Genomic DNA, 27,242 nt, shown 5'->3' with positions numbered 1-27,242 from the left:
TACAATTATAATGGAAGTATAATAGTGAATTCCCCCCCCCCCTTGACCATAATAGGCATTTTTTTAATTTTTTTTTTTTTTAATTTTTAAAAAATAATTTTCAAAAATTTTAATATGTTTAGTTTTAATTTTTCGGACAATTTTCTTTTAATTAATATTTTTCTTTTTATTTAAATTATTTTTTAATTAATTTTTTTTAATTAAATAATGTTTTAACTGTCAGAAAACAATAGCTTCACTTTTATTGCATTATTTGGATTATGTTAACAACTGTTCCCATATTGAACTTTATTCTCACAACGTTTTGGCCGATGTAACGTCAGATCTTCTTCAGGTGTATCATGTTGAAATTTAACAATTCTGTACAGAGTTCAGAGTTTAACAGTTAAACTCTGAACTCTGTACAGAATTCCAGATGAACCCCTTTATTTAATCCACAGAAAAAGCTTGCTTTCATTCCATCAACCATAACAGGGTAGAAAGTCTTGAGTAATTCTTAATTGTATTCTTAATATCATTCAGTGATGATTGAACCTTCAACCTCCAAAAGACTGCCATTTAGAACTAAGTATTAATTAGCACTTGATCCTTTACATCACGTCTGGTGCTAACAGACCAAGCCGTTTGAAGATATCAGTTTCTTGACTTAAATGTACCAAACATTAATGTTATTGTTTATTTTTTCCTTTTCATTCGCAAAACTCAATCATGTTCTGTCAAGCTAAAAACAAAACAATGTTTCTCTACAAAACAAAAAACATTTAAGCACCATGAATAAATATTTGAATATATAAACGACTTGAAGCATAAAACTTTTTTTAATTATTGTATTCGTCATTAAATAACTCGAAAGGGTTGACATGCCGTAAAACAAAACTATTACACCACGGTTAATTTGGTAAATTTAATAGAGAATGTTGTTTAAAGTTAGCAAAAGGAAAGAGGGGGAAAAACCAGATCAAATGAACAGAAGTCTTACCGTGTGTGTCAGGCAAAGGTTGAGCGAAAGAGAGAGAAATCAAGATGGCGCCCGTAGGTTTAAAAGGTGTGCGCTGGCGGAAGTCACGGAAAATCACGTGGGAAGAATGTATAAATGGAGTTGACAGGTTAGATCAGCGAGAGAGACAGACGAAGTCTGGTGCCAGTAGTGATATCAAACTCGGCGGTTGTTTGGATTAAAAAGACAAATTTTTTTTTGTATTTTGCGGTACTAAACTAGAAACACTTCAAGCTATTTTGGTGATGGGTACCGGCTTGAACAACATGATAAAGCCATTTAATGGCGAAGGCGATGTGGTGGCTTGGTTAAAGAAAGTCGACTTAGTGGCAAAGCTCCAAAAGATTGGCGACGTTGCCACAGTGATACCGTTGTTCCTGGAGGGTGACGTGCTGGCCCTATATTTGGAGCTGAGCTCCCGTGAACAGGGGGATGCTGAGACGATCATAGTCAGATTGATACAGGCATTTGCGGAAGGGCCATTTGAGGCATACAACAAATTAAAAGAGAAGAGGTGGACGGGAGAATCCGTCGATGTGTATGCAAATGAAGTCAAACGATTGGTGGAACTGAAGGAATTCGGAGACAGGTTGCGAATCATGTAGCAAAGATGGCATTCGTTACCAGAGGAGATTTCGAAGAGGCTGCAGCAGGTCCCAGATATTGAGATGTTGGAGGTGAGTGATCTGCTTCCAACTGCAAGAAGCACCCAACCCTCTGAGGCCGTAGGAACGGTGGCAACAACACAGAAGGATGAGAGCAAAAGCTACCCCGAGACCGCGAGGTGCATGTTTTAAATGTGGGGCCCACACCTGCAGAGAGACTGCAGGAAGTTCTTGGAGAGGACTGTGTGCTACAAGTGTAATCAGGTCACATGGCAGTTAACTGCAAGAGTCCGGGAAACTGTCAAGGAGGAGCCAAAGCGCCAGCGGCCGCCCCGACTTGGGAATAATGGCGCACTCGCAGCGGATGCCCAAGCGTGAAATTGTGGTGGAAGGACAAGAAGCTGTGGCCCTGATCGATACTGGCTGTACCATTACCATACTACAATACTAACCTTGTCAGAGGATTGAAAGGGAAGGGCGAAGTAGTGGCAGTGGCATTCAATGGGTCACGAGTGAAATGTCGAGGGAGGAGGACTGTCACAATTGAAATCAAGGATCACCGGATGAGAGTCCATGCGGTTGTCACTGATCACTTGGTGCCTGGCATCCAAGTGATTGTCGGAATGGATGTAATATGCCGACTTGGAGGTGTCACAGTCGGTAGGAATAGCGTGAGGTTTGGACCAGCCGGATGCACAGTAACAGAGCATGTCGATGAAGGAATCAAACAGGTTCGAGAAAAGAAATGGATATCAATCAGTGATCCGGATTTTAAAGCGGAATTCGACGGGAATCAGTGGACAGTGGAGTGGGCATGGAAGAATGAACCGCCTACGTTAACAAACAGGGTGGCATGTTACGATAACTCGCTTAAAGGAGGAGCAAGAAAGGATTTTGAACGAGAAGTGGACAGATGGATCGAGGAGGGAATACTGTTGCCATGGACGAATGATGTCGAATCGGACATCTTGCCATTAATGGCCGTTCTGCAACCAACAAAAGGAAAGATCAGACCAGTACTAGATTTCCGAGAATTGAACAGACACGTCAAGTGCCATACCGGGGGTGATGCTGTAGATATTTGCAATGAGACCATCAGAGAATGGAGGCAAATGAGTGGTGCCTCTAAGTTGGTCGATCTAAAATCTGCCTATTTGCAACTCCACATTGCCAAGAAACTCTGGAAGTACCAGTTGGTCAGATATAAAGGCAGAACCTACTGCCTTACTAGGGTGAGGTTCAGGCTGAACTCGGCACCCAAGATCATGTCAACCATTCTAAGGAAGATTCTAGAAAAAAATGGGGAAGGAAGATGGCGCTATGAGCTCATATATTGACGACATCCTCGTGAATGAAACTGACTGTAGAGGAGGTCATGGTTCACTTAAAGAAGTTCGGGTTGGTCACCAAGGCACCAGAAGAATTGGATGGGGGAGTGGCTTTGGGACTAAAGTTGAAACGAAACGCGTCGGGTGGCCTGGAATTTCGAAGGGGAAACGAGATCCCACAAATGAAAGAAAAGCTCAACAAAGGGGAACTGTTTTCGATATGCGGAAAGCTGATTGGGCATTACCCTATTGCCGGCTGGCTTAGGCCAGCATGCAGCTACATAAAGAGGCATGCCGAAGGTAGAGGATGGGATGATAGTGGGAGGAAGAACGACCGCCTTGATTGAAGAAGTCCTAAAAGAAGTGGAAAAGCAAGACCCAGTTCGCGGAATGTGGAACGTGCCACGAACACTGGATGGATTCGTGGGGTGTGATGCAAGCAGTATTGCAACAGGGGATGTCTTGGAAGTGGGGAGAGTGGGTGCAGAGGATGCGGCCTGGCTACAGAAGAAGGATGATGCTAACCACATCAATGTAGCAGAAATGGATGCAGTTACCAAAGGAGTTAATCTGGCGTTAAAATGGGGACTACGCAACGTCTGTGTGAAAACAGACTCTGCCACTGTGTTTGCTTGGATGAAATCGATGATTTCACATGACAAAAGGATAAGAATGAAAGGGGCAGCAGAGATGCTAGTGAAGCGCAGGCTCGGGATGCTGGCTGAGCTGATGCAGGAGTTTCTTTGAAGCTGCATGTAATCATGGTTGCCTCCAAGAAGAATAAAGCGGATGCTCTCACAAGAGTGAGAAAAAGTTGGCTTGTGCCAACAAAAGAGCATATTGCTGCAGTGACTCATCTGGATAGCTCTGGGGTGCGAGAGTTAAACAATCTGCACCATATGGGGGTAGAGAGGACATTGTACCTGGTGAGAAAAATTGATCCAAGTGTCCCAAAGGAACAAATGGTCAGGACTTGTGACAAGTGTCAGTCAATTGACCCTGCTCCAAGGGCGCATGAAGCTGGAGAACTAGGCGTAACTGGGACCTGGGAAAGACTCGCAGTTGATTTCACCCATTACAGGGGTGGAGTTTATATGACGATGGTCGACTGTGGCCCCGGGCGGTTCACCCTATGGAAAAGGCTGTGAGGTGAAACAGGCAGTGAAATAGCAGCAGCCCTTGACGTGGTGTTTCTGGAGCACAGTCCAGTGGAAGAGCTTCTAACCGACAATGGTACTGCTTTTAGATCAGCAGCAGTTGCGGATGTGCTAAAAAAATGGAATATCCATCAATTCTTTAGAGCTGCCTATAGACCCAGTGGCAACGGGATTGTAGAAAGAAACCACCGGACAATAAAGGCAGTGGCAGAGAGAGGGAACACCTCGCCTGAGCAAGCGGTCTATTGGTACATGTCACCTAGATCGGGGCAACAGCAAGGGACAGTTCCACACCTGTCAATATTCAAATACTCCTGCAGGCATCCTAGGGTTAAGCCGGCAAGCAGTGAGACGGAGACAACAGGGACCATCAAACTCAATGAGGAAGTATGGGTGAAACCTCCAGGGGCAGAGGACGCATAACTGGGAATAATACTAGCAACAAAGTTGCGGTAGACGGAGTACCGAGATACATTCTTGACATCAGGCCAGTGGAAAATGAAAGGGTGGAAAGCGATGTGCAGCAGGAGAATGGCGAGAAACTGCAGAGACCAAGTAGGGAAAGACGAACGCCACAGTGGATGAGGAATTATGAAATGTGATCCAGAGATCAGGGGGGCATGTTGTTTAAAGTTAGCAAAAGAAAAGGGGGGGGACCCCCAGATCAAATGAAAAGAAGTCTTACCGCGTGTGTGTCAGGCGAAGGTTGGGCGAAAGAGAGGGAAATCAAGATGGCGCTCGTAGGTTTAAAAGGTGTGCGCTGGCGGAAGTCACGGAAAATCATGCGGGAAGAATGTATAAATGGAATTGACAGGTTAGATCGGGGAGAGACAGACGAAGTCTGGTGCCAGTAGTGATATCAAACTCGGCGGTTGAAAAGACGAATTTTTTTTTTTTTTTTTTTTGTATTTTGCGGTACTAAACTAGAAACACTTCAGAGAATATAAAATTATATTGTGTGATCAGAGAAAGACTGCAAAGGGGAGATAACTAATCTAAAAATGTGGCTTACAATATGTTTAATCAACGTAACATTTTGTTTGCAAAGAATATTGTAAAATATAATTCGGTATAACTGAAAATACTGCCGTTTTACCTATTTCGTTGATTACATATAATTTCAAAATGGAAATCTCCTTCATTAATTAATACAGCCCCAGACATCCCAAGGGGAGATAACTTAGTCAATGTCGCTGTTGAGATTGTTTTGTTTATTGAGCAACTTTCGTATTGGATTCTTTGGGCGATTGCTTTTAATTTGGGTGTTATTTTCACAACGTTTTCGGTCGATGTAACCTTCGATAAAGGTGAAACATGTCGGTATTTAAAAGATTAGAAGGACACCGAAAAACCGTAATACTTGGAGAGATAAAAAAAAAAAAAAAGAAGGAAGAATGGGAACCATCTACCTCTGAGACGAAGTAAAAATTATAGACAGAAGGAGGATTCAAAGAAGCTGCGCATATGCTGGGTGACGATTGTTACGTCATGGTGTTTATTGGTCAGGATGGCTACGATAATAAATGGACAAGCGAGCTAGGTAAACATACTTTATTTAAATACGTCATTACACTAAGAACATATAACAATTAAGGGCAATAACTCTTCTCAGCTTCAGAGTTATGACAAGGGGACATAACTCTCGCAACAACAATCATCTACTAAGCAGACAGTGTAAAATTTAAGACAATATGAAAACCATTAATAAAATACAAGGATCGTTTTAAACGTAAAGCCTTTTTTTTTTTTTTAACCCAAAAAGTTAAAGAGCTACAAAGACGGGAATGGTACCATTAAAACGCGCGACCTTTTGGACTTCAGAATTTATTTCTGTACATAGTCACCACCATTTTCGGTGCACTTTTGCTAAGAATTCAATGACACATCTCTGCTTCTGAAGCACGTCCATGATAGGGATTACTTTCTTAGTCTCACACTGTCAATATCTATAACAGAAAGACGAAACTTTCAGGTCATGAATACACAAATCCAGTCAACATAACAATGCAATTTGCAATCACCTTTGATTCATCCGGCAAAATAAAAAAAAATAAAAGTAGGAGGTATCACTTTTGGAATGCCCCTTGTAATAATATGTGATATATCGTGATAATTAGAAAAATGTAAATCAAAAAACAAAAATAAGTTCAAGAACCTAAAAATTCATACTAGAATTGTTTGCAATGGTGTGGCACAGTTGAGAACATACTTGGTAAAAATTCAATTGTAAGTTACACTCTTCTGGAGGTTGAAGATTCATTCTTCAGAAGAAGCAACACTCAAAATACAATTGCGAGTTACTTAGGACTTCTACCGAGTCATGGCTGACAGAACAAGAGCATGCTACCCCTGTGAATTAAAGAATGTTCTGTGCAGATTCAAGAAGCTAACAAACAAGATTCCTGAGTTCGACAAGATACATCTGAAAAAGGTCGGAGGTTACATTGACCGAAACGTTGTGGAAATAACACTAAAGATGAGAACAGTAGTCCAAATAATCCATCCTCATCTCAAAAATTTTGATTTAAAAAAAAAAAAAAAAAATTTTTTATAAACTTTGTTCAAAATGTTTACTTATTTCTTAATTAGAACTTTTTTCTTTATGTAATATTTTCAGAATTTGTCATCAACATCTGCAGGTCCCATGTCCCTTATTGATTACGGTCCATTGGATAACCAACCTCCAACAGAAATTGCTCTTCATAGTTTGAACGCTAATGGACATGTCCAGGATACGAATGTGCAATGTGAGGTAAAAAATTTTTCATCTTTATAATGTTAGGTAGGTTCATGTGCAAGGCTTTACGTTGCGAGTGAAACAGTCACATTTGCGAGTGATTTTTCAAAGTGGCGACTAGAAATAATGAAACGCTTATCTTTTAACGATTGTATTTCTTTCACTGACAATCTTCCAAAGCTCACTACTGAATGAAAAATATCTTTTCAACTTTCTTTTTATATAAGACGAAAAAGTTAAATTATTTAAACAATAAAAGTTTAATAGAACAATATCCTTTTTTCTTTTTTTTTTATGAAGGCTGTTTTAAAAAAAAAAAACACCTGAAGAAATTCAAATGTTTATACCTTCATGAAATTTGTTGTATATTTAGAATTACATTTATTTAAAAATTATAGAAAACTCTTTATGATGTATGTATCATGAAATGAAGATGTCATATTCCAAAAATCACAAGGGTTTGACTAGTAACTGTTCTATTTGGCTAGTAAACAAAAATATTTAGTTGTGAAGGTCAACTAAAAATAAATTTGTCCATAGAGCCCTGATGTATACAGCATTTACTTCTAAACTAACACAATGTTACAGGACTGTTTCCCAGCTGGTCATTTTCAAGTCCAACATAAACAAGTTCTTGTTGAATCATCGTTTTAAATAATCAATTTTTATCCAATTTCCACCATTACTTATACATGATACAGTATTCATTCATTAATTCTTATTCTTGAATGGCCTCTGGGCCTTGATAAGCACTGATACTCTTTAAAAAAAAAAAAAAAAAAGAAACAAAATAAAAATTTCAAGTTTTTATCTTTATAAATTTAGGTAGATTTATATGTATAGGATTGACTCCTAAACTAATTAACCGATTATGACTTTTGGAACACAATTGCTAAAGGTGGGGTAAAAAAAAAAAAAAAAACAGAATCGCTTAATGAAAATCAGTTTCCCGGGATTTTAGTGAAATTGTAACAATAGGTATTAGACAGCAATTAGTATTATTTGGATTCTTCAGACTAATGCTCTGTTTTTATTCCCATATATATAGGATGCACTTATAAACTAATACGATGTCATGGGATTGCTTCCTAGCTGACTATAACATGGTCGTTTCCAAGTCCAACTTAAACAAGTTCTTGTTGAGCCATCCTCATAAATAATCAATCTTCCCTAATTTCCATCATTACCGATATATAGTACAGTATTCACATTCACTCATTAATTCTTATCTTCGGATAGCCTCTGGGCCTTGATAAGCACGGACACTGTTGTAAAAAAAAAAAAAAAAAAAAAAAGAAAAAAGATGATTCAAGTTTTTATCTATTTTTATAAAGGTATGTTTATATGTGCAGGATTCACTCCTAAACTAATTAACCCATCATTATGACTTTTGAACAGTTAGGTCTAAAGGGTTTGTAATTGAGTTTTATGCATTTGGATTCTTCCGACTACTGTGCTCATCTTGAGTGTTATTTTCAGTAGCTGTTTCAGGAATGTTTGATATAACATAATGAGTGCTTGGTTCTCGTTTCATCTTCTCTTGTTCAACTGTAGACAAATGACAGATGCATCTGCAATATGGAATCTGACCGAACCCAACACATCAATTTTTTCGTTTTTTATTTTTGAAATCCTTACAGATGAGGCTTCATAATTTGAGCATTCATTCATTTTGCAGACTGTTGTCCTTATCTTCATAGTTGTTGTTATTCCACCGCAATCCGTGCACAGTGGATAGAGGTGTTGTCTCAATGATTCCAGGTAAGCATTATCTGAAGATAGCGGTTTCAATCCTACCCAAGCAGGCTAGTTAGCCAAAATGTTATGAAACAACAACAACTATGGAAGGCAGTAATTACTGGGGATACAGTTACAAGACTCAGCATTCCCATCCCATTACGGTTATTCATCTGAAGAAGGCCAGAGGATGAGTTGGCCGAAATGTGGTGAAACAACAACTATGAAGATGAGGATAACAGTCCACAAAAAGAATGGATGCACTAACATGTTAGATTAGAGAATTTTCTGAAAGCACATTTGCCCAGTATAGAGGTTATGATATTAGATTAGAAATTCTTTTTTTTAACCTTGTTTAAGAGTGAGAGACTAGTGGCAGATGCACCAGCCCAGATATAGCAACGATGCTCCATGCACGAGGGAATGGCGGCCTTGTAAAGGTACAGGATATTCTTGGGTTTAAATAATTTTATAGCACAGAGAGAACTCAACTTCTTTGCAGCAGCTTTGGCAATGTCCTCAATGTGTTTGTTGGTCCCCCGAAAAGGAGGAATTAGACCTAATAATTCACTCCCACTTGTTGGTTTGTTTGTTTGTTCGCACTTTTCTCATTAACCATGCTTTGGATTTTTAAAAAATTTTCCACAAACATTAGTTATGGTGAAAGTAAATTTTTGCCAGAACGGATTTTTCGGAATAACTCTGGTTGTCCCCCATCTAGGGGCCATTATAGGGGTAAAATTGCCCAAAAATCGTTCAACCATTCGCATTCTTTGAATATTTTTGAAATTTTGTCATGACTTTCATCATGACAAAATTAACTTTCATCATGACAGAGTTTCCGGGCTTACTCTTGTTGCTCCCCTAGGGGGCATTATAGAGGTAAAATTGCCCCCAAATCATTCATCTGTTCATTTGTTCACACTTTTCTCAATAACCATGTCTTGGATTTTTCAAAAATTTTGCACAAACATTAGTCATGGTGAAAGGAAAGTTTTAACTTGTGGAGGGAGGACCCCGCATGTTCGGCTTGTTTCAATTCATGTTGTCTGTAAATGTTAAGCTGTGGAGTTTGAATGATAAGCTCTTATGTAGGGTGTTATTAGTCATGGCTATTGGTAGTTGAGAAGGTTTCTTGCACTTAAGGAAAGAAACTTTGCCTTAACAACATTGAATGTTACTATCCATTGCTGACTTGAACAAGTTGAAGGAGAGAAAACGTCCTGTGAGTTATGATTCGCATTATTTTGAATTGAGACAACAAGTCGTTTATTATTTTATATACTTGGGTGGTATTGAACTTTAACGGTCCAATTGAAGTTTGAGAGTAAATATTTCCCTGATCAAGTTTCAAACAATTTTCAAATATTGATATTTAGCTTTAGAGATTCTTGCGCAATTACTGCATAAATTATGGTTATTGTTTAAATCATCATAGGGATGATCTTAAAACTGTCCAAAAATTTAGTAGATAAAAGGAAGCCAAAGCGAGGTAGACGAACAAACAACTTAATTATGAATAGCATTTAAAAAAAACAAAAAAACCGGTGTATGCATGAATAAATCAAACAAAATCGAGACGAGGGGATAATAACATCCAATAGAGAGAGAAATTGTGTGTGTGTGTGTGTGTGTGTAACGGTGTAACTATAGTCTTGTTTTGATATACCAAAAATATTTTACTATTATTTTTAAACATTTAAGGGAGAGTTACTTCCCTTGTTTCATTACTGTAATAAACTGGATTTCTTTTGTTTTAAAGCAAATATTTTCAGCTTGTCTGCACAAGTTCTAGGAAACCAGTTCTAAGATTAGGAATGTTTGTAGAACAAGTTTTTCAGTAAATTTTAAGTTATATATTAGTTTGTAAATAAACAAAAAAAAAAAAAACTGATGATGACATATTACGCTGAAATAAACAAATGTTTATTTTACAAAATATTGCATTGTAATTTCGCTTATAAATGTATATCATACATATTTCATTATATTGCATATATTTAGGCAGCAAAAAGAACACTCTGGATTGGAACAAAAATTAAAAAATTACCTTAATCTAGAAGGACCTGTTTCACTGACTGAGGATAGAATCGACTAAGCCTAGCATCAGAACAGATACTACACTTTCTTCAGAATTAAAAGTTGTTAACCTAATTTTGACTAAAAAAAAGTGTAAAATAAATTCTTATAATCGTTAGAACTTGGCTAGTTAAGTAGAGAATTTCATTCTGGTGCGTTTGATATAAATTATGTATTTTTATTCGTGGTTTAACGGGTTTGTGTCAGTGTCCCTGGCATAAAATATTTTCTACTATAAAAATATCTTCTCTTACTTTCCTATTTTTCCATGTGGGACTCGGTTTGCTGTTGAGGTTGTTGCTTCATCAGATTTTGTTTTCTACATTGTCTTAAGGGTCATTCTGCTGCTCTAAATGTCTGTATATCTCGAAAGGTAACCTGTTCATCTATGTTTAGCCATTTGTATGGTAGTGCTGATGTGGTTTACTTTAGTTTGCTGTCTGGTCCAGGTGTTTCTTTTTTTTTTATGTAAACTGATGCCGAGCATAATTCGTTCCAATTTTTCATTGTGCCACTCTTACCCTTTCTTTTCGTCTAAATCTGTTCTCATCTAAAATCTTTCTATCAAACTGGGGAATTTGCTCAAAATTTAAAATGGGAGGTGGGGTAGCATGCGAAGATTCGTGGCATAATGGATAAAGTGCTAGGTAAAATTCAGACTTAAAAAAGTGGAAAATTCAATCCTCAGTGTGGGCGGCACTCAAAATAAAATTGCGAATTAGTTAGAAATTCTACTCGACTCATGGCTGATGGAATGAGAGCATGCTACCCCTCTCCCCAGTGGATTAAATAAAGGATTCTGTTTAAAATTTTGTGCAGATTCCCGGGTTTGACAGAAAGTTTCCCAAGAGTTCAACAAGATACACCTGTAGAAGGTGAGGATAACATTGCACAAAACATTGTGAAAATAACACTGAAGATGAGAACAGCAAATAAATAAGAGCTCATATTTCATTACCTTATGTCAGAAAAGACACGATGTAGTTCTTGAGTGTAGAGCCATTCTTGAAATAGAAAAATGTATTTGTCCCCACCCCACACCCCAAAAAAATGGCGGTATAAATCCAGTCAGAAAAGTTTTTTCAGGTAAAGTTAGGATCAGCAGAGCATAGTGGTCTTCTTGTGTCAAGACAGAAAGGTATCACTGAAGAATTCAAAGAACTTCAGTCTATTTTAAAAAGCAATTTTGACATTTGATTGGTTCATTCGTATCGCTCAAATCTTTACGATCATACACTTTTTAGTATACCAAAAATATTGCAACATGATATTGTTGTCTACTTTGGAAAAGACTGTCAATCCAAACACAAGTTGCCATTTGGTTTCAGGCATTATATCTCTTCTCATATCTTGCTTATGAGAAGAGATATAATTCCTTATTATTCTTTGTCTTCTATCTTGCTTATGTAACGTTGCCGTTACAGACAAATAAAAGAAATAAGTCCGGGTCAGCATTTTCTCTCTTTCTTTAACAAAAACGTTTTTGCAATTCTAAATATTTTAGACAAGATGTGAATGCTTGTGTTACGTTGATTAATCGGACTATTATTCTCATCTTGGGTGTTATTAGCACGTTTCGGTCGCTGCAACCTTCGACCTTTTTCAGGTGTTGAGAACATGGTTCTTTTCCTTCTAAGAAAAAAAGAGGGTTGGCTCTGCATTACAAATCACAGAAAAAGAAAACATGATATATGCCCATCCCAAGGGAGGTAACTTCACAATAACAAAAACATTTCTTAGAGTTACCCCCCCTTACATTGTTTTTTAAATTTAAAAAAAAAAAAAAAAAATACATATGGGTATCGATCCTGTTACATGAAACACTTTTTTTTCACTAATATTAACAATCTGTATAGATATCCCAAAAAATTGAGCCATAGAAAAACCTTTAACAAATATCTTAGTGACCCTTGATGATTGAACCTTCTTTATGATCTACAGACTCACCCTGAAACAACGGTCCAAATTCTTGTAATGCAGCCAACCGTTTTTTTCCTTAGTAGGAAAAGAAACATGTTCTCAACACCCGAAGGTCGGAAGTTGCAGTGACTGAAACGTTGTGCTAATAACGCCCCAGATGAGAATAATAGTCCGATTAATCAACATAACAAACGCGTTTTTATTATTGCCATTACTTTCGGCATTTAAAAATGTCTCTCGCTTCTACATGTTCATTTTACCAGGCAATCATTTCTCTTTCCTTCGACTGCATGCCAGTCACAGCTGGTCCATTCTCGCCCTCGCTATTTACACGTCTATTTTCTTTGACGTCGACTTTCTTTCTCTCTCTGACCTCACGCTGACATTAGCCAACCATTTCTCGCCTGCGGCTTCACACGTCCATTTCTTTCCACATCGTCTTTCTTTCTCTGCCGAACATGTGTTGCATTTCTTTTTCTTTTTTCCTTCTTCTCGCGGACACTTCCTAATTTGCATATGTGCGTTTTTCTGCTGCTGATCTTTTTGCGTGTTGGCCAGCCTTTGCTGCTGCTGATTCTTACACTTAGGGTAGATAGAGTTGTAAAATTCCGCAACATTTTCAGCATTTATGATTTTTTTGTGGCATATTTGTTTGTTTTTTTGTTTTTGTCCCCCCCCCCCGGTGTGCATTCTAAATGGTTAGAATTGTGAATGTCCTTAAGAATCTCTTGTAGTTCTCGTGATTTGTAACAATGAAAAACCTGTGAAATAGACACCAAAAGAGTGTTCTCCCTTTGATGTGATTGACTCTTTTTGTTTTTTTTTTGTTTTGTTACTCTTAATATTTTTGGATTATTATTTTACTTTTTTAAACTGTTTTTATTTAACTGTTTTTAAACTTTTTTAAAACTTTATCTTTTTTGTCTTTTTTTAATATTTTACTCTTTTAAATTTTACTCTTTTTAAATTTTACTCTTTTTAAATTTTACTCTTTTTAAATTTTACTCTTTTTAAATTTTACTCTTTTTAAATTTTACTCTTTTTAAATTTTACTCTTTTTAAATTTTACTCTTTTTAAATTTTACTCTTTTTAAATTTTACTCTTTTTAAATTTTACTCTTTTTAAATTTTTACTCTTTTTAAATTTTTACTCTTTTTAAATTTTTACTCTTTTTAAATTTTTACTCTTTTAAATTTTATTCTTTTTAAATTTTATTCTTTTTAAATTTTATTCTTTTTAAATTTTTATTCTTTTTAAATTTTTACTCTTTAAATTTTTCTTTTTTAATTTTTACTCTTTTTAAATTTTTATTCTTTTTTAAATTTTACTCTTTTTAAATTTTTACTCTTTTTAAATTTTTACTCTTTTTTATTATTTTACTCTTAGTAGTTGTAGGGATTGAAGATGAATTACATAACAGGAATGCAGGTTTTTTAGGAGAACTGCAAACGTATGTAGGTGTGAGTTTAAAAGCTGGCCGAGGTCATATGTAAATAAGTTAAGGAGAGTACAGTCGACCTTGGGTTTATTTTCCATATACAGAAGCGGAAGTATTGTTGCTTTCTGGGTTTGAATCTATCCATATAATAATCAGAAGTAGAAAGTGGATCTTGGGTTTACTTTCAGCAGTTTTGTAACTCTTGCTTTCCTTATTTTGTCCTTTAGTCCTCACATTCCATGAACGATGTTCTGACAAAAGTGGAAGAATTACTGTTTTTTAGTCAATCTATTGTTGGCTGCTTTAGACCTTAAATTGTGTTTCTGAACATTTTTTTAGCTCCTTACATCAAGTGCTTTCATGTCTTGTCTGTGTTGCACATTAGGGACCTTACATTAGCCTCTGTGAATTTTGGTAAGGGTCACATTGAGTGCATGATAAGCCAGATTTGTAAAACAAAGTTCTTAGGATTGAATGAAAAACGGATGGCATGTGTTTGAGGTAGGGGGCAGAGGTCAAACTTTGTAGACAAAACAGACGATAAAAAATGATGTCATGTTTTCGAGTGGAGCCATGTGAACGAAACTAAGCCAATAATGTAGCATAATTTAAGTCGCATGTTACTTGGATGTTTGTCTGTCTGTACTTCTCATTTAGTAAGTTAAAAAAATTAAAGTTAAGAAGTAAAAAACTAGCTAACTCATTAGTCTCTCTCTCTTCTTAGTCTTTCTCTCCAAATAAGACTTTGAAGAAAACTTGGCAGACATCGCCTTATGTCATCTTTTTTCATTGAAAAGCAACAACGATGAAGAGAATAAAAAAGGAACTAAATAAACCTGCCACGTTTATGTATAAAACTATTTTAATTATTTTTATTGTTGAAAATATTTCCATAAAATAATGATTATTGATCTTCACTTCATTGAAAAAAAAAGAGTGAGAAAATAATGGATAAAAAATTTTTCTCTCATAGCTTTCCAGCAGTGTTGATCAAGCACCACCTTAATAAACAAGAACGAAAATATTCGAGATATCAGATCTAGTTTTTTGCTCCAGAGTTTTTTTTTTCTAACCTATTAATGTTTTTAAACATATCAGTCCATTCATGCAATTGTTTGCAAGTGCAATGAACCCAATTCAATTTTTTTTTTTTTTTTTTTTTTTCTTTTTTTTACAAAAGAATCGCCACTTATCAAAGCCCGGAGGCAACTCGAGGATAAGGGTTAATGAATGTACAGTGGTCAAAGGGAACATGTCGTAGTAATTGTTAGTAGTGGAAATTTGGTAAATTGGATTATTTAAAAAGATTGCCCATTAAGAATTTGTTCACATTGGACTTGAAGACAGCCATATTGTAGTTAGTTGGAAAGCAGGGAAACAAAAGTTCCACAAGCAAGCAGTTTTAAGAAAGAAACTTTGTTCATGGAATCTACATTTAGGTTTAAGTATAGATAAAGAGTGGGGGAAATTATTGATAGTGGTTTCAATTAGACAAGTGTTTTTTGTAAAAGTCAGGATGGGGGAACCATATATTGGAGCTCAGACGAGCACTTGCCATGAAAATAATGATAAAGCATAGACAGGTTCGCAGCATCTCTTCTGTGGGAAAGTATTTAGAAGAACTGAGAAAATAAATAGCAAGTCAGACAATCCCTTATTTTCATAAACTGAGATTTTCTCCCTTTTTTTCTTTTTGCCTTATACATGTTTTCCTGTTTTTTCATTTTGTAAACTTTTCAGTTGTATTTGTCTTTTTTGTTTTAATTTCATCAATTTAGAAGTTATTTTACATGAATTTTGAACTTGAAATAAAGATGAAATGTTGATGAACATATAATTTGGTTTGTTCTTTTTTTTTTTTTATCTCTCCATCATGTCAAAATATTACTTCCATAATTTTCATCACACACGCACACACACGCACACACAAACACACACACACATATATATATATATATTAAGTAATGTGATTGATAATTTAAAATTTAAAAATCAAATTATAATTAAATTAAAAATCCGTTTCATAAGAAGGAGCAACAACAAAATCAATTATCTGTACGATCGTTTCGGAAAACAATGCTTTTTATTGTGGTATACATCAAGTTACGTGCAATAATTACATATAGTTTTTTAATAAGCAAGGTCTCCTCGTCAGCAAATTTTGAAGGGTTTTTATTGAATTTAAGACACCATAAATAAACCTAGCATTAAAAGTAAGGCAGATGAATCTGAAAAAAATTGAAATAAAAGGTCTGGATTTAAAATTTATAAGAAAATTAATATGGGTTAGAGATAGAAATAAATAGAGTAAAATATAGATTTGAATTTACATTATAAGTTTGCTTTAAAAATATATAGAGATATTTACCTTTTAATTTTTCGCTTTTTGAAATCAGGAACTATGGTTAAAATACTCATTTAGATATTTGCTATAGCTTTTTATCTTATTGAATGATGAATTTTAAAAGGGGGGGGGACGCCCGTGCAATAAATTATTTCCGTTAGCGTATTTTTGATTTAAAGACGCTACGGTTTATATTCCGAATGTTGTTTTTGCAATTACATGTTGTAAGGGGAGATAATTGTCATGTTTTCTTTACTTTATTTATTTGAATGGTGTAAGGGGGATAATTAGTCTGACTTAATTTATTTAAAAAAAAAAATAAATAAATTGTAATCTATTTTTACTAATAAGTAATTTTTAATGATTTAAGGTGGTTTATATTTATTAAATTTAAACCAACGTTTATGACTGCATGTAAATATAAGCTCCTGTCTTGAATTTAATAGTGTGGTTGTATTTTTTATATCTTCATATTTTAAAATTTTTAGGGTCTCTTTTGTACATAGTGCACAAAATTTATCTCCTGGTTTATATGATTTGCAAGTCTCAATTATTCGCCATTTTAAGTTGAAAGAAATATTGCTATTTTTTAGTTGCCAAATATAGTTGGATAGAGTAGTTTGGTTTGACAGAGAGTTATTTTTAAAAGAATGTTTGTGCGTTGAAATTCTATGTTTTATTAGGCCAGATGTGGAACCAAAATATATTACCTCTTGCTTATTGTAATTATTTTCCGTTAGGTCTGTTGTTGGATTATTATATGGTGGGTTAATTTGTAATTGATCGGTAGATTGGTTTAAGTTATTTAAATTATCAATCACATTACTTAATATTGAATTAGCTCTAGGACATTTACCTATCGAGCTTATTATATATCTAAATTACAACGAGCACTTTCTATTTCCTGTATTTTAATTAAACTAGTAATTTCACTGTTACATTAAAATACATCCAGCTCTTTAGACTATTGTTCTAATCTCCTTTAAATTATATATATGGCCAATATATCTCTGGCCAATATACTTGATGAACCAAGTGCAAGAAAGATACAAACATGCACTTAAAGGGGCGGTTAGAATCTTAAAAAGATCTCTCAGTTGGAATTATGAGTTAGTGGATGAATGTTTGGTATTTAATAAGATGCCCCATCCTCTACTCGAAAAAATAAGAAAATTAAAAGTATTTATATAAATATTTACTAGACATTGCCCCTGAGTGTCTGAAGTCTCTCTATGCAGAAGTTTGTCTGGACAACCTGGCATGGGGATGTTTCCCCTTACACGTAAACTCTGACCAAATATTTAAATTAACAAAATATTCGAATTATTTGGATTCTTCAGATTACTGTTCTCAGTTATTTTTACAATGCTTCAATTGATGTAACATTTCAGGTGTATCTTGTCAAACTCGGGAATGTTTCTATCGAACTTGGGAATTTAGACAGAATTTTGACCGGAACCTTTTATTTACTTCACGGAAGTAACATCCTCTTGTTCCATCAGCTATGACTGGATAGAGGTCTTAAGTAATTCACAATTGTATTTTTTGGTCACCCACACTGAGAATTGAACCTTCAACCTTCAAGAGAATGTCACTTTTACAATTGATTTTTCCAAGTACTGTAACCACTGCACCAATTGTAAAAGTTACTTTCTGAAGGTTGAAGGTTCAACTTTTTTTTTTTTTTCTTTTTACATTTTCACCCCAAACAAGGCACATTGCCACTTTAATGTAGGGGGCTACTATCAGGGACATAAGCTACAGGGGTACTATGTGGGGAGTTGGGCAGTAAGATGTCGGTTCACATTACTCTTGAACTTCTGCATGCCAGTACAGTTGGGGAAGCAGAGAGCTGGAATGGAATTCCAAAGTCTAGCAGTTCTGGAGAAGAAACTACTGGAGTAGAAAGATCTCCTACATCTCCTGGATCTCTCCACTGTGTAGGAGTGGGATTTAGCTGCTTGTCGGGTTTGTCGAGGGTAATTACGTCATGGAGGCACAAGTGCTTGCAGTTCGTCAGAGCATTCACCATTAAAATACTTATAGAACAAGCAGAGGGGCGAAACATTTCATTGGTGGGGCAAAAGCTGAAGCTTAGATGACAGTTCAGGACGTATCAGGTCGGCGACTCTCTTTTGAACCTTGTCTAGGAGTGAGAGACTAGCAGCAGATGCACCAGCCCAAATATGACAACAATACTCCATACATGGGCGAAGGATGGCCTTATAGAGGTACAGGATACTTTCGGGCGTTAGTAGCTTTCTAGCACGGTAGAGAGAGCCTACCTTCTCAGTGTGGGTGACCGAAAAAATACAATTGCAAATTACTTAGGACCTCTATCAAGTCATGGCTGAGAGAACAAGAGCATGCTACCCTCATGAAGTAAATAAACGGTTCCGTTCGAAATTTCGTCCGAATTTCCAAGTTTGACAGAAACATTAAAGAGTCCAACAAGATACACCTGGAGAAGGTTGAAGGTTACATCGACCGAAACATTGTGAAAATGACACAAGATGAGAACAGTTCAAAGAATCCAAATAATATAATGAATTTGTTATAAGCATACCATGTCCAGGTATGCGTCAACAATAAAACAAAGACTGTTGCACATTCATGACTGGAACTTGGTGGACAAGGCAACTCTATAAATTGTCGGAACCAAAAATATATGAAAACTATTCATAAAATACTGTTTTGGTAACTTTTCAAGGGTTTCCAACTTTAATTTATCATAAATCCAAATGTTTGTTTGCTATATTAATAAATTTGCAGGCTTATGATTGATATATATGTAAAATAGCGAGGGTACCCGGCGTTGTCTGGATGTTTGGAGGTGTATGTGTGTGTGGGGAGGTAAATAAAAATAAAATAGAAAATATAGAATAAGCGAACCATGTTTAAATATGAGAAAAAAAAAAACGAAACGTTATGCAAAAAAAAAAACGAAACGTTATGCAAAAAAAAAACCGAAACGTTATGCAAAAAAAAAAACGAAACGTTATGCAAAAAAAAAAATAAGCGAATAATGTTAAAGCTTCTTAAAAAAAAAAAAAACAGCAAACGTGATGCAAAAACATAATGAACAAAAAAAAGCATAAATACCCCCGTTTCAATATTAAAACTTCAAAAATCGAAAAAAAACCTCTGATCTGGTAGCTCGAACGATAATGACACTGCTACTATACTGACTGCTCTATGACCACGTGAGCGAAATTAGGTTGGCGTTTTTTTTTTATATTTAAACTAATTCAAGAAAACATTTTTTGTGCATGAGTGTTTTGCTAAATTGTCCTGAAAATACGAGTTTTTGCTACCCCAGAGTGAAGGAATTAATGTTTTTAGCCAATTTTTCAATATTTGTCGTCCGAAGGGTCAAGCTTCAAAACGATACCGATCTCATGAAAATCCGTCGCCTCTGTCGAAAGTTTTAGGCATACATACATACATTTAAACAGATTTTTGCCCTTTATATTATAGACAACAGGAAATAGGGCCCAGTTATGTACACTGTCAGCTCAACCTCTTGTGTACCAGAAGCAGATATGACATCACATGAGTAAAAGAGGGAGGGGTATTTCAAGTTGGAAGTCTCAAAGTAAACCGTACGAGTAAAAATTTTATTATTGACTTAAATAGCAACAGATTATTTTGCAATGACAAAAATCCAGAAATTGCGGTCTTGTGTATAACCTTAAGACATCCAGTGGTGAGGCTCAATTTGAAAGCTTTAAGGAATGTGGAGTTATTGCCCTTAGTTATCATTGCCCACTTTGGCCCGGAGTAATAATACCTGTTAGGGCATCTGGTGCTACCAGATCAGACAGTTTGAAAATGCTAGCTTCCTGACCAAATGGCACCAAAGACTAACGCTATAGTTTTTTTTCTTTACCTTTGCAAAATTCAATCATATTCTGAAAATCAAAAGCAAAAACAATTTTCTTCTACAAAACAAACTGAACTCCATGAATAAATATTTGAAAATATAAAGAATTTGAAGCATAAAACCTTTTCTCAAAATGATTGGATTCAACATTAAATAACCTGCAAAAAGGCTGATATGCCATAAAACAAAAAAAAAAAAACAACCAACCAGAAATTGACAGAAATTTCTTGTTCGTTTTTTTTTTTTTTTTTTTTTTTTTTTTTTTTTTGTCTGAATTTTTAAAATGAGGATTGATAATTCATATTATGTGGGTTATTTGGACTACTGTTCTCATCTTGAGTGTTATTTTCCTAACGTTTCGGTTTATGTATTTTATCCAACTTGGGAATGCGCACAGAATTTCGAACATTTAATCCACAGGTATAGCATACTCTCATTCCATCAGCAACGACTGAGGTAATCTCGTCAGCATCAGACAAAGCCAAACTCTTTGTCAAGAACTTTGCAGCTAATTCTACCTTTTGCGACCAAGGCCGCCAACCCCCAATATTTCCTCCTGTATCAGAAAACACGCTATGTGATATACGTATATCTGTACGTGATGTTGCCAAGCTAATCAAAAACCTTGATTCCAGTAAAGCAACTGGCCCTGACGGTATTCCAATTATAGTACTCAAAAAACTTCAACCTGAACTAGCGCCCATACTTACAAAACTGTTTAAATGTTGTCTTAAGGAGAATAGTTTCCCATCTCTCTGGAAAATTTCATCAGTATGCCCTGTATTTAAGAATTCAGGTGATCGCTCATCCCCCTCTCAGTACAGGCCAATAAGTCTCCTGTGCGTCATGAGTAAGTTGTTGGAATCTGTGTTAAATACAGAAGTAATCAACCATCTTAACAAAAATAACCTTCTTAGTGACACTCAATATGGTTTCCGTTCTGCTAGATCTACAGCAGATTTGCTTACAGTTATATCTCATAGGATTAGCAAATCTCTCGACGGAGGCCACCTTTCTAGGGCAATTGCTCTTGACATATCTAAGGCCTTTGATAGGGTATGGCATAAAGGTTTACTTCATAAGATCTCTAGCTATGGTATAGCTGGAAATGTCTTCTCAATTATTAAATCATTTCTTTCTGATAGGTTCATAAGAGTAGTAGTTGAGGGGCAAAAATCAGAAGCTCACAATATTAATGCCGGTGTCCCTCAGGGGTCCATCCTGGGCCCAACTCTTTTCCTGATCTACATTAATGATCTTTCAAATCACATCCTTACATCATTTGTAAACATTTATGCTGACGACACTACCATTTATGGTAGCATATCTAAGACAGTAAACAACCAAGTTCTCTCCAATTCTCTCTCCTCTGATCTTGAGCACATAGTACAATGGGGAAAGGAGTGGCTGGTTACTTTTAATGCATCTAAAACCAAGCTTCTCTCTTTACATCATCAACGTTCTGATCCACATCTGGCATCAATTGAAATGAATGGCTCTCGTCTTCAGGAGGCCTCAAGTTTTGACAAGCTTCTGGGCTTGACCATTACTCCTGATCTTAAATGGAACACGTACATCAAATCTGTTGCCAAGGCCGCTGGAAAGATGGTGGGATCTTTCTATCGATCCAGTAAATATATCACTGCTGATGCTATTTTCTATCTATATAAGAGCCAGGTACGTCCAAGGATGGAATATTGTTGCCACATCTGGGCAGGAGCTGCTAGAAAGGACTTGTCCTGCCTTGATAGTTTAAAATAGACTTCGTAGCCTCGTAGGAGATGTCCTTTTCTCTTCCTTGCAACCTTTATCTCACAGAAGAGATGTTGCGAGTTTGTCTCTGATGTATCGTTATTTTCATGGAAAGTATTCAACTGAGCTTCAATCTATGGTCCCCCCTTGCCAAACTTTCACAAGAAACACTTGTCTAGCTGTACACACTATCAATAACTCCCCCCACTCTTTATCTGTGCCTAAACCTAAACGTAGATTCCATGAACAAAGCTTCTTTCTTAGAACTGCTCGCCTGTGGAATTGTCTTCCGTTTTCCTGCTTTCCGGCTGACTACAATATGGTTGTGTTCAAGTCTAATGTAAATAAGTTCTTGATGAGCCGTTCTATATAAGTTATCAAATTTACCAAATTTTCATTACTAATAATTACTATATTGTCTAATGTCTACTGTACACTCCTTAACCCTTATCCTTGAGTGGCCTCTTGGCCTTGATAAGTGGTGATGCCTATGTAAAAAAAAAAAAAAAAAAAAAAAAAAGTTCTAAATAATTTAAAGTTGTATTTTTAGTGTCGCCCATGTTATGGATTGAACCTTCAACCTCCCCAGAAAAGTGTAACTGAAAACTGAATTTACCAAGTGTTTTATCCACTACGCCACGGTTCTGTTTGAAACTTTTTGGAGATTTCTGATTTTGACAAAGATTCTCGAGTTTGACAAGATGCACCTGAAGAAGATTGGAGGTTACAGTGACCGAAACGTTGTGAAAATCACATTCAGGATGAGAACAGTAATATGTATGTACTTGTACACGTTTCCACATTCACCCTGGAGTGGTTTGACCAGCTCTAATTTGCTGCATCCCGAACAAATGCTGACCAAGCGCGACAGCCCACTGCAGGAGCAGATATAAGCATTAGCCAATCATGGTTCCAGCAGTGAGCGTGAGAGGCAACGGCCCAGGATCAGCTCAATATCACATTTCACTATTTTGAGCCAGGCTTTAAACTGATCTCCACATCATTTTTTTCCAACCCAAGGAAGGACTGGTTCAATGGCTTTGTGGATGAAATCACTGGGTTCGCACAAACTTGAAAAGTCCTTGAATTTGGCCTTTTTCACTGAAAAGGCCTTATTTTTATTATTACCTTGAAAAATCCTTGAAAATCTGGAAAATATCTTGAAAATGTCTTGGAAGGCCTTGAAAATTGTATTTTTTATGTCCTGTAAAAATTTGTGTTGAAATAGTAAAAATAAAATCGAAATAAATCTGCTTCCATTTTTGCTTTCATTTATAATTAAACTAGCCTGGGTGCCTGGCTTTGCCCGGGTGTTTGGAGGTGTGTGTTGAGCAAAAAAAAAAAAAAAAAGTAGTGGCAGGCAGGCAGGCTTGAACCCATACCGCAATGGAGGAAAAGAATGTGAAAAAAAAAAAACATGACATCTTTGCCATTGCATCCATCGCCAAACCAGAAGTGGCAAAGGTTTAAATTAAGGCTAGTCAGTAATATCGGTGAAAAAAGCAACCCCCTTCTTGTAGAAAAGTGCCCAGTCGAGAGTGAAGCAATGTTTTTAGTCAATTTTTCGGTATTTGTTGTACAAAGGGTCGAGCTTCAAAATGATACTGATCTTGTGAAAATCCGTCGCCTCTGTCGAAAGTTTTAGCCAGACATAAAAACATGCATACATATATACCTACATACATTTAAACAGACAGGTGAGATTTATATTATAGATTGAGGAGGGGGGGGCGGATAATGTAGTAAAAAAAAAATAACTTTCCTTTTACGGACAGGACTCTCCAATGGCAAATCCCTGGTCCCCACACACCAAAAAAATGATTATCTAAAATAAGGCTGGGCAAAATGGAAGCGATCTTGGTTGGAAATTTAAAAGCCATAAAAAGAGTTAATATTTGAAATGAAATAAAAATCATTCAAAACTACTTTAAAAAACACCAAAAGACGATGCAGGTAGGTTAAAAAGTAACTTTTATTAGCTTTGGTAACATTTATTTGTTGTATATTGGATTTTTGACACTACTTTTTCGAATTGCTGCAGATTGTAAAACACCCCAAATTTTGTTTGAAAACTTGAATTTTATCTAGAGAAGGCCTTGAAAAGCCCTTGAAAATGGGCATTGAAAATCTGTACAAACCTTGAATCATCTAGGTGACAATGAACAATGTGACTGAACCAGCTAAGACATCTCAATGAGAGGATATTTTGCAAGAATGAACAAGAGCATTTGAGATGACCTACTTCCAATTAATACAAAGGATGCGAGAATGGCTGTTCGAATAATCGAAGTTTTTTTGTTTTTTTTTCAGTTTTTTTTCAGTTTTTTTCCTTCACTTGTTTTCATTTTTTTTCTTCATTTTTTTTCATTTTTTTTTTCTTCATTTTCATTTTTTTTCATTTTTTTCCATTTTTTTCCTTCATTTTTTTTTTCTTCGTTTTTTTTCATTTTTTTTCTTCATTTTTTTCTGCTAAGAACAATTGGAAATCCAACTTTCTCATTTAGGATTCCACTTTTGATTATTTTTAACTAATTTTTCCCTTTTTTCAGACAAAAGTTGACAGTAAAAAGGAGATTTTCGAACAGGTTCAAGCACAATTTCCCGACTGCCCATATTATATTATACAAAACATCCTACACGAGTAAGTACTTCAATAGACTTCTTAATACAATCAATGGTTATCTTGAACTTTTCAACTCTGCAATGGCTTCCCAATATTTGCAATTAGTTTCATCTTGCTTTGTAACCTGCATAAAGGCAAAAAATGATATGCTACATTATTTTGCTGTGTTTTTTCTTTTTTTTTTTCTGCAAATAATTTGTTTTATTTAAAATCAATTGGAATTACATTTTTTTTTTTTTTTTTTTTTTTTTTTTTTGTCCTCAAAGACATAACAGCAGTAGTCAGGGTGAGAATCATTTCACTAATGGCCAAGTTGTTTCCTGTGCACGATTTTACGTTATAGAGCTTGTGGACACCACTCATTCCATATCCGCAGAAACTGAATGCCAGCAGGTGTTGCAATCTGCCCGGACTAAGTGGGTGGTTTCTCAGCGTAGGTGTTTATATTCCTTGGAGTTGCCACTATGACCGTTCTTTGTTTTATCTGCCAGTTCAATAGTCCGGCTAGTAATCCAGTCCTTTGAATGTTACTTGATCATGCCCAGTATTCTCATTGCTGTCTCCATTTGAGAGATCGTCAAACCTCCACATGTTTCTGTAAAAAAAACTATCCATCCTCCTGGCAACAATTAATCTAGTTGTAGGTTTCTTTATGAAAATGCAAACGATTTTTATTTCGCATTTTGACAAAATTTAGTAACTAACAAAAACAAAAAAATAATACAAGGTTTTTGTGGCAAAGAAGGTGGGCTCCCTCTACCATGCTAGAAAAATTACTCACACGAAGGATCATTCTATGTTTTTACAAAGACACAATTCGTCCATGCATGGAGCATTGTCGTCACATCTGGGCTGGTGCACTTACCACTAGTATCTCACTCTAAGACGGGGATCCAAGAAGAGTTTTAAATCTAATCGGTTTCCCACTATCAGCCAAGCTCCAACCTCTGTCTCATCACTGCAATCTTGCATTTCTGTGCCTGTTTTGCAAGTTCTTTAATGGAATGTGCTCTGGTGAATTTGTAGCACTTTGTGCCCCTTGACATACATACCCTTGACTAATATGGCAAGCAGCAAAATCCCACTCCTTCACTGTTAAAACCCTTACATGCAGGAAAGCCTTTTATTTTAATAGTTTATTCCCTATGACTGCTAGACTTTGGAATTCCCTCCCTGCTTCCCTGATGTACTAACTGCAAATATATAATTGCTGCTCAACTCCCCACAGAACCTTGTTAGACATGATCCCAAATAATAGCCCCTTATGTTTCAAGTGGCAATATGCCTTGTCTGGGATAAAAGAGTAAAAGAAAGAAAAAAGATTTTCATAGTGTTATTTGATATATAGAGTGCCTCAAAAAATGTACTCACACTTCGAATGACGATAAAACCTTTATTTATGAACATTGAGTAAAATGGAACAGAAAACAAATGTAATTGAAAAATCGTGTTCACAAATGTTCAAATTGATTAACATTATTGTCCAGACAACGCTGATAATGTGCATCAAGAAATTCGCAAACATCACAAAACAAGTAGATATCTCACTGCTGATGCAATTCTCTATCTATATAAAAGTCAAGTACATTCAAGGATGGAGTACTGCTGCCATATCTGGGAAGGAGCTGCTAAGAACAGCCTATCCTGCCTTGACAGAGTACAAAATAGACTTCGTAGCCTAGTGGGGGATGCCCTTTTGTCTTTTCTGCAAAGGGACGTTGCGAGCCTGTCGTGGTTTTATCGCTATTTCCATGGAAAGTACTCGTCTGAGCTCCAATCTCTGGTCCCCCCTCGCCAATCTTTCACGAAAAACACCCGTCTAGCTGAAACCACTGTTAGTAATTTTACCCACTCTTTATCTGTGCCTAAATCAAAATGTAGATTCCATGAACAAGTTGCGGTAATTCTTAGCAGTGACAGTTTCATAAAAAGAAAATGGTCCAGTGATGTTCAAATGTAGATATACTGTTACTCCTTGTAAGTGGGTTCTGGATATGACCTTAAACTGTATCTGATGGTGAGGGCCCCAGCTTGCAGGCTTTGGGAAGAGTGGAGCCACCCCTTAATTGTCATTGCTCCCAGGTCCACTCTAACCCACAGTGGTAGTACCTGTTAGATAGAAACTGACTTGAAAAAAAAAAATATATATTCTCTTAAAAATTTTTCTTCAAAATCACTGGATTCAGCATTAAATAACCTGAAAAGGGTTGATATGCCATAAAACAAAAACAAACAACCTAGTAAGTGTTACATGATGGTCAAGTGTTACTTGAAGATTTATAGGATCACAGAATGTGCAGTTATGGCAATTATGGAGTCATTCAATTTAAAGGTTGTGTCTTTGGAACAAATTCGATTTGGTTTTTAGCCAGTAAAAATAGCTGCTAAGGGGTAAACATTTTTAAAGTTTGATCTTGGCCAGTGCAAGTTGACTAAAAGTGCATCTCCTACTCATGTGAAAATATACGTTTGTACATTTAAGTACAGTAATTTTTAAAGTTTGATTATGCATGTAAATTTGGTTAAGATGGAACAAATAATGCCGGAGAGTTGTTTTAGTATCGATTTTAGCTGATGGTACCCAAGTCATATTTTTCTTTTTTTAAACCTTTGAAATCACTACTCTATATTGGGTTTGACA

General features: G+C 35.9%; 2 protein-coding genes across 5 annotated transcripts in view; both read left to right on the top strand.

Moving 5' to 3' along the window:
• The window catches only part of LOC145268734 (uncharacterized), a 365,002-nt gene that overhangs the window by 72,486 nt on the left and 265,274 nt on the right, over nt 1–27,242 (top strand). For all 4 annotated transcript variants that reach the window (XM_080124311.1, XM_080124309.1, XM_080124310.1 and 1 more), the window contains exons 3-4: nt 6,705–6,839; nt 24,528–24,619. In XM_080124311.1, coding sequence (XP_079980437.1) covers nt 6,705–6,839; nt 24,528–24,619 — 227 coding nt within the window. The remainder of the gene's footprint in view (nt 1–6,704; nt 6,840–24,527; nt 24,620–27,242) is intronic.
• Nucleotides 1,198–5,472, top strand: LOC145268735 (uncharacterized). The gene is made up of 2 exons (XM_080124312.1): nt 1,198–2,198; nt 2,260–5,472. The coding sequence occupies exon 2, from the start codon at nt 3,222–3,224 to the stop codon at nt 3,675–3,677; it is 456 nt and encodes a 151-aa protein (XP_079980438.1). The 5' UTR covers nt 1,198–2,198; nt 2,260–3,221; the 3' UTR covers nt 3,678–5,472.

This window comes from Euprymna scolopes, chromosome 44 (genome assembly GCF_053919585.1).
Source record: "Euprymna scolopes isolate OS-2025 chromosome 44, ASM5391958v1, whole genome shotgun sequence".
Classification (NCBI taxonomy): domain Eukaryota; kingdom Metazoa; phylum Mollusca; class Cephalopoda; order Sepiida; family Sepiolidae; genus Euprymna; species Euprymna scolopes.
This window is presented reverse-complemented; position numbering and strand designations above follow the sequence as displayed.